The 10568-nt window shown below is 37.9% G+C and overlaps 1 protein-coding gene across 1 annotated transcript; it reads right to left on the bottom strand.

The window, feature by feature from the left end:
* Nucleotides 1–521: 521 nt before the first annotated feature.
* LOC116723040 (pyrimidine-specific ribonucleoside hydrolase RihA-like) lies at nt 522–10201 on the bottom strand. The gene is made up of 7 exons (XM_032567565.1): nt 10060–10201; nt 6979–7087; nt 6603–6790; nt 4526–4705; nt 4344–4455; nt 2546–2682; nt 522–1580 (listed from the first exon to the last, which is right to left on the bottom strand). The coding sequence occupies exons 2-7, from the start codon at nt 7079–7081 to the stop codon at nt 1242–1244; spliced, it is 1059 nt and encodes a 352-aa protein (XP_032423456.1). The 5' UTR covers nt 7082–7087; nt 10060–10201; the 3' UTR covers nt 522–1241.
* Nucleotides 10202–10568: the final 367 nt, after the last annotated feature.

Genomic DNA, 10568 nt, shown 5'->3' on the forward strand with positions numbered 1-10568 from the left:
CGGGAGTCGAACCCGCGATGTCCGCGTCGAGGACTAAGGCCTCCAAACGTGGGGCGTGCTAACGCCCTGCGCCACCACAGCACGCCCCACAAAAACATTTTTATTATTGTTTTTATGTAGATGACTCCAGACCCCATGGATGGAGGTCTGGAGTTAACTTATTTTCAATAAACACAAATCTATAAAACGCACATTAAAAAGTTATAGGTCCTCTACGAAAGCTTCAGGCTGAAGACCCTTTCAAATCTACATCCAGGGCCGGCCCATAACGTCTGCATGCCATCTCGCTGTCCTAGTAAAAGCCTGAAGCAGCACAAGAGGGTGGTAAGCGACACCCGATGTTATTCATGATTGAATGATGAAGTCCTTCCTTTTGCTTCCAATTTGCCAGCAGAGGTAGTGAGAGTCAAGTTGGAAAGTAAGTGTGCAGCGCTCCGTAGTTAGAAAAGGTCCTGCTCTGCTGCCTCCCAGTTTTGTGTGAATGTCAGAAAATGAACCTTTAACGCACAGAAAATGTCTTGAGGTCAGTTTTCTTGAAGCAAAGTCAGAGGTGATGGAGAAGCACCAAACTGACCTGAATGGACTCGCATCAAGCAGCAGTTATTACTCTGTTAAAATTTTTTTGCAAAAGACAAAAACCCCCACAGCAGCAAACCGTTTCTAAAACATTAGTTGCTGCTGGTGGACTGCCTTCAGGTTGTAATATGACGAGTTCAAGGCTTTTATAAGTATTGCTGGATGAAGCAGGGAATCAAAAGATTCCTGTGGTCAGCTGTGATGAGGAAGTTTTTCTGGTCTGTTCTGGTCATAACAGAATCCGTTTACGTTCAGACCTTCACCTACTGTCGAGGGATACGAATCAGAAACTAATTAATAATATCAAGCAGGTGAGCGAAGTCAGAGTTTACCTTCTTGACCTCTCACCTTTTTGGAGGTAAAAGGTAAATCTCAGGCAAGAGTAAACACATATAGATATAAAACTCACATATAAAACTCTGTAGTTTTATTCCATCTGTTTTAAGATAATTTCTCCTTCTGTGCTGCGTTTTGTAAGATACCTCCTTTATAGTTTGATGATCAGCTGACCACGCACGGGCTGATGTTACACTTTTTGGTCACCAGGACTGAGATCTGATAATTCATGATGGAAATCAATACCAGGTGTGAATGGTCAGGCTTTTACCTGGATGACTGTGTCGTCTGACCTACCTAAGAAACAAAGTTCCCTCCATTCGCAGATGTCATTGCAAAGCTGCCATCATCATCTTTTTAAACTTCTCCATGTCCACCTTCTTCATAATACACGCTTTGTGCGTCTTCTTTAGCAACCCTACAGTGTCCACTATCATCATTCCTCTGGTGTGAGTTCCTGTCAGTTCAACACTGACTGGATAACGATCGCTTTCTGTGACAAACGAGTTGTCCACCGCGGCCGCCATGGCGTACGAGTCACAGGAAACGAAGCCCGTGAAACCCAGGCATCCGCTGTCTTTCTTGGCCTCCTCCATACTGTGGTGGAAGATCTTCGCCATGAAGCAAGCTTTGTCGCTGTCCTGACCCAACCAGGCGTCACAGAAGTCCTGGAGAAAAGAAAACAGGCACAAACTGAAAAACGTACAGATTATAAATAGAAAAATGTGGCGCAGAAATCATCATTTAGGTATTTTCTTTTTGTTTTTCAGGCTCAGAGGAACAGAAAAATGACATCCGTAAGTGGATAGTTCTTTAAATCAACCTTGGATGAACACAGTTAAAGGACATGTTGTTAGAATGTGTCTGTGTCATTGATTCAAAAAGCAGTGTGAGGAAACACACCGCTCCAACATCAAATACACACAAGACATTGTGAATAAAATGCACCGTTTAACAAATCCTCAGGTTATCTGAGCAGCAGTAAAAACTAAAACAAGACGCCACCATTCCAGATAAATAGCACTTATTTAGGACTGCAAATGTTACATGGTCTTTTATAAAGTTTAATATAGAAAATGTTTTCTAGCATTTAAAAGAACCATAATTTTATCTCCATTTTTAGATTTAAAAACCAAGAAAGATGCAAAAGATGTTGCAATAAAGTGGCAGGGATACAATTTCTTCTACGGGATGTTGATATTTGTAGAAAATTTAATTAAAAAATCATTTATTTCCTCTAAAATGTATATATTTCTACTTAATGTCTGTACACTGTGAGCGCTTAAAATCAAAGTCAAAATTCTTTGGGCACAGAATCCAATCCAATAGTTTCCAATCGGATGACAAAAATGTGTTTTGGGGTCGCACGCTCTTGTGAATATTTTGTGGAATTATTGCATTTTTTTTTTAAAATAAAAGAAAATTTGCCAAAACCTGCATTTGTTGTTATATCTTTAATTAAATACATTAGTCGGTTCTTTATTACTTTAATAAGAGCCATTGTGAAAGGTCCAAAAAGCCACTTGTGGCTCCGGAGCTACACATCGACACAATATTCTAAGTAATTCACTTGTGCTGGATGCTTTAGTTCGTCTAACAACAAATTAGATTTAGGAGTTATAACGAGCCTTACCCATGGCAGCTGGCTGTAGCAGGTGAACTCCCAGCACGCCAAGTAAGTTTCACACTGGTAATCATTCAGCACGATGTATGCTGCCTCTGGATCAGATGCAAAATTAAACTCGCCACACACGGTGGTGTTCCCTCGTGCTGAACGAGAGAAGAACCAGGAAAAATAAAGATTAAAGTTCTGTAAAACCAAGATCAAACCCAAATGAGGACATTATGCATGTGAGACGAAAGGCAGAGCTTTAAAAGAGCAAGAAGGAAAGATTTAAGTCACTCCAGTGAGTCGCATTAAATAAATCTTAATTTTATGTAATTAATCTGCAAAACTACTTCAACAGCAGAGAATATATCTGTTAAAATAACAGAAAAATTTGACTAAAGGAGGAAATATGTTATTACACAATACCAGACATTCCCACAGGCTATTAGGAGAAGTTTAGGATTTTTTTCCTTTTTCTTAAAAATGAAAACTAGCCATTCTTTAGAGTAAAACTCTTTTCTGCACAAAGTCTGAATCAGAATAAAAACTACACAGTCAGCTGAGGTGGACTCACTTATAATACGTAACGATCACCATAATTTATGCATAGCCAAGTGAAGAATACATGGTCTGATTAAGTTCATGTGCATTTTCCCCACAAAAACCAATACAGGAACCAGTGTAGTTTTCAGGGTTAGTTTCTCTCCTTGATGTGTTTCCACTGCAGAAACCAGACACCAGAACAAAGTGCTCAGAAATCTGTGCTTTGAGGGAGACAGAACTTTCTGGATGAACCCGAACTGGACACTTCCTGTTAGGAGGAGACTTAACATTACCCACTGGCTGAGGGTAACCAGAATTAAGTCTCGGTCATTTCTCTCCCAGTTTATTCTTTATTTTTGTTTGCAAACACATCAAAGTTCAGCCACTTGTGCTAAATATCACTGTGTTAAATATTGTTGTTTACATTCAAGCCCATGGTTAAAATCTGCCAGGGTTTTTGTAAATAAATTGCTCAAAAGGAAGTGTGGGCTTCTGCTTTCAGCTCTTCTAGAGATTTGTAACTGGTAAATTTATAACATATTGCAGAGATTTATGTTCTCAGATACAGATCACAAACTTTCTCTGAGTCAAAGTTAGTCTTAATTCAGTTTAAGAGACTTGCCAGCATTAAACTGTCACAATTTATGCTTTCTAACAGCTGACTGTGATCCTAATCGGACCTCAGCCTTTCCTCATCTCAGATCTCTTCATTCTGCAGACACATTTGTCTGCAGGTGACTTTATAACCCTAACCGCTTTGTCTGATTTTACAGCTTTTAATCACAATTTCTGTCTGTGGATAATAGTTTTCTTTGGGGGTCACAAAACTTAACCCATGCTTTTGTATCCCTTAAAGAATTTTATTTTATTTTTTTAGATTATGGCAGGATATGCTGCTTTTTAAGATCTTTTAATGTAATTTATGTTATCAGTCAAGTTCTATTTAAGTGAATTCTTGACTAAACAAGTCTAGCAGTAATCAGTCCTTTGTGCGACACGGTTAGCTGAATTTTACATAGCTTTTGAAAATACGCTGGCAATCACATTTAACTCGATAATAAATTAAATTATCAGCTTAAACTGCATTTTCTCTTTGTCCAATATCATTTTTGTTACATAATCTGAAACATTTAAGCGTGATAAAAAAATAAAAGCAAAAACAGAAGAAATCTGTAGCACTTTTTATGGCACCGTCTCCGTTTTTATCAAATACATTTATGTTATTCATTGAACTTTGTGCATAAACATTTTATCCTATAGCCGTCAGTGTTTCACTCACACTCAGTGTTCCCTCCCATGATGTAGAGTCCTTTGAGTTTGCCCGGCAGCGTCGGATCCATCCTCACAGCCAGAGCCAGGTTGGTGAGGGGCGCCGTGGCAACCAAGGACACCTGGGCAGCGTACACAGACTCAGGATATGCAGAACGAACAGTAACACAAGTTTTACGCAGCTCTTCTCACCTCTCCAGGGTTCTCATTAACAATCCGGACTATGGCCGACACGGCATTCTCCTCCTGAATCAGGTCCAGACCAGGAGCGCCGGCGTCGGGGGCGTCTCCGAGGCCGTCCTGACCGTGGAAGCTTTCATCGCCGACTCTGATGCCAAGGATGGACTTAGCAGCACCTTTAAACACCGGAATCTAGCCAATGAAAACAAGAGCACTGGTGAGAAATGTACTGGTCCAAATTTACCACATAACATCTTATCCTGGTCTTACACAGTGCCAACATCATCATCATCATCATCATCATCATCATCATGTCTAAACTAAACCTTATGGTTTATGGACTTTTTGGATTGTGAGTGAATGAATAAACTAAAACTGAAACTGAATTTTCTTTCTGGATCCTTTGTGAAAACACCAGAAAATCAGAATGTGTGACTAAGTGAAAACACAACAACTTCTTTTCCAGAAAAGATACTGCTAGCTTTTTTCCCCTCTGACATTTTGTCATGTTACAACAAAAACTCTGATGCATTTTGCTGTTTTTTATGCAGCAAAATTGCTCAAACGTTTGACAAATAGCATTTGTGAACAGCAATTTTGAAGTTAGCCTCAGATTCAAAATTTCATTAATTTTTTAGCAGCTTCTTCTTCAACATGATGTGTGACTGCAAATGTTTTTTATGGCTTTATTTTTCCACTAACGGGAGATTTATGAAGTCGTCGACCTTTCTCCCTCACCTGCTGTGCTCCTTAGTCTTTATTATGATGATGTTCAACTATGTTTACTAATCAGTCCCTCTAGAATTTCATGATTGTTTTTGCGATTTTCAAAATCATAGATTTTTATGGTGCTACTATAGAAATATTAAAGCCCTTCCAAAATCTAGATATAGAAGAAAAAAGATGGAAAAAGAATCAGACAGATTGAATACATGTACATTTTTATTCTTTAAAGAATTTGAATGGCTCAATTTTTGATACTTGATGTCCTACTTGACATCAAGTAACGCTGAGTCATCAGGAAGTAAGAAATACTGCCACCTGCAGGTGAGAGTTAGCCATCACTTAAACACAACGTTTTGACCAGTTTGGCAGGAAAATTTGCAATAAACTAAAAATTATGTGTCAGAGTGAAAAAAATTATTTTGCATCAATTTCCGCAATCTTGGAATCATGAAAAGCTGGAGGGACTGGTCAATAAACATCCAAGACCTTCTGAGAACAGCTGACTTAGACTTAATTTACAGATAGCTGACTTCTAAAGATAGCTAGTTGTGGTATGTTTCATTTAGGGGTATCAGAATGAAGGAGGCCGTCTATGTGTTACTTTGTGTTGGTCTATCCCACAAAATCTCAATAAAATACATTCAAACTTGTAGTTGTAACGAGAACAAAATTCATCATCCTCAAACTTCAATGACCGCAACACAATTTAGTCCATAAATAAATCTGTTTGGTCTTCAATACACTTTTTCTTTTAAACTTTAATTGTTAAGGAAGAAAGTGATGTAAAACTGAGACGTACAGAATGGATGCAACTCCTGTCTGTGCTGTAAACTTAGAGGAACTTGTTGTCCACTTCTCTCTCTAAATCATGTGACTTGAGGAACTCATTGTTAGGCAGAAAAATTAAAACAGGCTGACTTTTCACATGACTCCAATGACTGCTAATTTTTGTCATTCAACACAATTACTGCTCACATTTTAAGGAAATTCCAGAAATGTGGCATTTTAGATGCTGATTGCAATCTCTAGCTGCAAATATCAAATATTCTAAAGCTTTTTAAAAAAAAAAAAAAAAATTCGGATACTTGTTGTCCTGGGTAAAAAGCTGGTTTATTCAGCTCTGGTGTGCTGGATGAAAGGTCGGTATTTAACAAAACAATCCCCTGCCCAAACCTCCATACAGTAGAACAACTTTTAAAATGTATTATTCCAATGTGTCAGAGATTAACTATGCTTTTTAATAACAGAAAAAAAATGAAAAGATTACAGAGAATATGTAAATATCTCAAATAAATACTAACTTTACTTAAATGACTATAATGATTTCTCTCTCGGGACTCTGTGGTTTTGGTTTTGCACCCACCTCCGGCTTTTTGCAGGCCTGGAGAACCCGCAGAACGTTCTTGCACACGTTCTCCACCGCGGTGTTCCCGTGCACGCAGGTGATGCCCAGGATCTCCACATTGGGGGCAGCCAGCCCCAGCATGATGGCCTGAGCGTCATCCACGCCACAGTCCACGTCCACCAGCAGCTTCTTCTTCATCCTGGACCCTGCAACCCACAGACAAAAGACATCCTGTTTAATCCGAAAAGTAACTGAGTAAGTTGAACTTCTGCCTTCTAACCAGAAAGAGGAAACTATCAGTCCCTTGCAGTCAAATCTTTCCAGTTCTGATTTCAGTCTGAAGTGAGTTTTTCTTTTAGGGGTGGAGCATAAAAGCGGTGAATACGTCTTTTACCTTCCTCCTTGCTGTTTTGAAGAGCTTGCAGTTGCTTCTCCTGGCTGTTCTGCTCTGCATCCATCTGAGGCCTCCTTTTCCTCTTTTTACACTTGGATGACATTTTGTCCTGTGTGAGGAAGAAGAAAAACAAAAGAAAACAAAATGTGGGATTGTAAATTGAGTCAGTTTGCTCAGTGAAGCCTGAGCAACCTTATCCACTGCTGAGTGGGGCGCTGCAGCAAGCTGACAGCACAAGATGGAAAGAGAAACTGGAATAAGAGAAGGATGAGTAAAGAGGAAATAGTTCAATTCATGTGGAAGACTATCAAATTGGTGGGAAAAAGATAATTTATTTCAGCTGTGTATTTAGTAACAAATAAAGACAGCCTCTGTGTAGATCTTTGTATCGTAGCTTTTTTGCAAATTGATTTGACATGCTGACATTTTTCAACGGTATGAAATCTGTGACGATGCTCTTACAGCGTCTAGTACAAGTATTCATGTTCCTGGTGTGTTTAAGGTCATGTCTGGTGTCTTTCTCAATATATTTCCTGTGTATTACTTGTGGAAAAATGTACACCAGAATACTGACTTTATTAAAAAAAAAAAGAAACCTTTCTCCTTAGTCGTTTGAGACGTGGCGCATGTCTGGTTTAGACTAAAATTTATATCTTCTGAAAACAAGATGATTTTACAAGATTTTGGTATGGATTTTTATTTAGAGTATCTGACTAATGGGAGTGCCATACTTTAGAGATGTTATTTCTACAAATATGTTCTAACTGTGTTAATCTATCCAATAAAAGTGAAATAAAATACAGTTAGGTTTGTGGGTTTAACATGACAAAAAGAAAGTTCAAGTTGTTTGAAAACCTTCTTGAGTAGCTATAATTAGCAAAGATCAATTGATATTAAAATCAAAATAAAATAACATAGTGAACACATTCTGCTAGTAACAACAATGATGCACAAGTGGAACAACTTCACTTCAATGGAAGAACTTGAACCTATTTCCTTTGTCCTTTTTTATAGCATAGCTTGTTATGATCCAGAATCATGAGCTCTTTTCAATTTACATTAAAGGCTTAAAAGAATAAAAACAGTAAATATGAACGTGTAATTAGGTGCTGAGGAGTCCAAGTGCTGGAGAACAAATGATCTTTTTAGGCAAGGAGTTTCTTTTTCAACATAAATTAATATGTTTTGTTATTTCCCTCTGCTTACTTTAAATTCATACCGACATGTAAATGTCCCATTACAAGTCAGATAATGTCCACCAGCTTTGATTTGAAGATAAACGCCTCATTTGTATTATTTAATTCCATACATAAAAAGCAGAAACTAAAGCTCTGAAGAAATATTTATATTTTTATGGCTCGTTAGATACGGAGCCCCTTAGGGGACATGGGGAATTTTTTTTCTTTTGTGTTACCTCACAAAACTTTTGCGTTCCCTCGCAAAACTGCACTGGTCAGTTATGCAGCATAATTGAATACTGCAAGCCTTTCTTACGTACTTTCTGCTTTAATATAAGGTTATGTGAGGTTTTTCCATGAATGTTAGTATCTTTTTGTGAAATATCTGAAGTTTTATATCTTTCTTTAGGATAGAAAGGCACCACAAACCTACGATATAAACAGAAACTTTCCGTAAGTAGGAAAGAAATAAAAATACATCCTAATTTGGACTACTTCTGAGTTATTATCGCGGGTAATAAGTCATCTGACAGTTTTGATTGTGTCTCTGTTGTGTTCGTAGTCTGAATGGTTTAAATAGCTGCTTTCAGTGTCGCTCCATCTTAGCCTTAACAGACATAAACATGCAGGAAAAAATCGATTTTCAATCAGTGTTTTGCACCAAACAGTTAATAATAATAAACAAGTTTTCACTGAGGCTCTGTAGGAGCCATATGAATGAAATAAGTAATTATTGATATTACAGGAGCAGGAGGCTTTGACACTTAGGTGTGTCGACGTGGGAGTGACGTCACCAGGTATGAATGGGAAGGATACTGGCTTTGTGTGTATTAGGAAGCGGTGAGCGGGGCGGTCAGTCCTTGCAAAGTTTGGAGCATAATCATCAAAATGGAATAAATCGATAATTGTGACAGAATAAAGAAGAAGTTTGGAGTTGATTGATACACGGACAGATGAGATTCCAGAGTTAACCCAGTGCAGCCCTTTACCATCATTAGTTTGTCGTGTTTTTAATAATAAAAACTTGTTAATAGTAAAAACTGTTTGGTGCAAAACACTGATTGAAAATCGATTTTTTACTGTTATGTCTGTTAAGGCTAAGATGGAGCGGCACTGAAAGCAGCTCTTTAAACCATTCAGACTACGAACACAACAGAGACACAATCAAAACTGTCAGATGACTTATTACCCGCGATAATAACTCAGAAATAGTCCAAATTAGGATGTATTTTTATTTCTTTCCTACTTACGGAAAGTTTCTGTTTATATCGTAGGTTTGTGGTGCCAATTTCTATCCTAAAGAAAGATATAAAACTTCAGATATTTCACAAAAAGATACTAACATTCATGGAAGTACCTCACATAACCTTATATTAAAGCAGAAAGTACGGCGCCCACCGTAAGAAAGGCTTGCAGTATTAAATTATGCTGCATAACTGACCAGTACAGTATTGCGAGGGAACGCAAAAGTTTTGCGAGGGAACGCAAAAGAAAAAAAATTCCCCATGTCCCCTAAGGGGATCCGTACCGTAGGATCCAGTTCTCCTTAATGAAATATAAACCCTCCAATAAAATTAAATAAAAGAAATTAATTTATTTTCTAGTTTATTTTGGCGCGACAAGACGTCAAACTCGCGCGTGGTAAAGTAAATCAATGGCTGGAGACAAAAACCGACACTACACCGGTTCAGATTAGACTAGAGAATTACATGGGATTAACAAAAACTACGGAACCCCTATTTAAAAATCTCTATTAACTGAGAACCACTGATATGTTAAAAGCGCAAATTTGAGGGTTTTAAAGCACGTTACGTAGCTCAATCACCAGCAGACAAAGGAGTAAGGAAAGTGTTTCTACGTTACTCTCTTTTTATCAGCTGAAGAACGCATAGCAATGTCTCACCTTTTCACACAGAGATCTTGATAATATGAGATGCTACTGGCCGCAAAAACCTGTTAAATAACATTTATAAACCACAATAAAGTCAGTGGCATCTGACAGGTGTCGTTGACTGTTTTTCCTTTTCCGGGTCAACCTTCTAGTTCTTCCTTTACTTTCCCGCCAGCCGATAATTTATTAGTATTTGCATTACTGCCATCTTCTGGACATAATCAGTATTGCACATTTAGTTCATTTTCAGAGATAATTTAATATTTGTAATTTCATTCTGTCAAAAAGCTAACAGTAATTAATATTACTCATTCTGTAAATATCTCTTGTGGTGTCTTCATTTTGTACCAATCCAGAGTGCTGGTTCTGGATGTCGAAGATATTTGAGAGGGGCCATAACCAAAGGAGACTTTTATTGTCTTAAAACAACACCAATCTTTAAGTTATCATATAAGGCAATACAATTTTATGACAGTTGTAACATTTCCCTTGAAGAGTCCAACAATACACTGAAAGTGAAG

The sequence above is a fragment of the Xiphophorus hellerii genome, chromosome 7 (genome assembly GCF_003331165.1).
Source record: "Xiphophorus hellerii strain 12219 chromosome 7, Xiphophorus_hellerii-4.1, whole genome shotgun sequence".
NCBI lineage: Eukaryota > Metazoa > Chordata > Actinopteri > Cyprinodontiformes > Poeciliidae > Xiphophorus > Xiphophorus hellerii.

Coding starts and splice junctions, on each gene's coding strand:
- LOC116723040 (XM_032567565.1), bottom strand. CDS start 7,081: ATGTCATCCAAGTGTAAAAAGAGGAAAAGGAGGCCTCAGATGGATGCA. Junction 6,791..6,978: donor TCAAAACAGCAAGGAGGAAG/GTAAAAGACGTA, acceptor TGTGGGTTGCAG/GGTCCAGGATGAAGAAGAAG. Junction 1,581..2,545: donor GCTACAGCCAGCTGCCATGG/GTAAGGCTCGTT, acceptor TCTTTTCTCCAG/GACTTCTGTGACGCCTGGTT.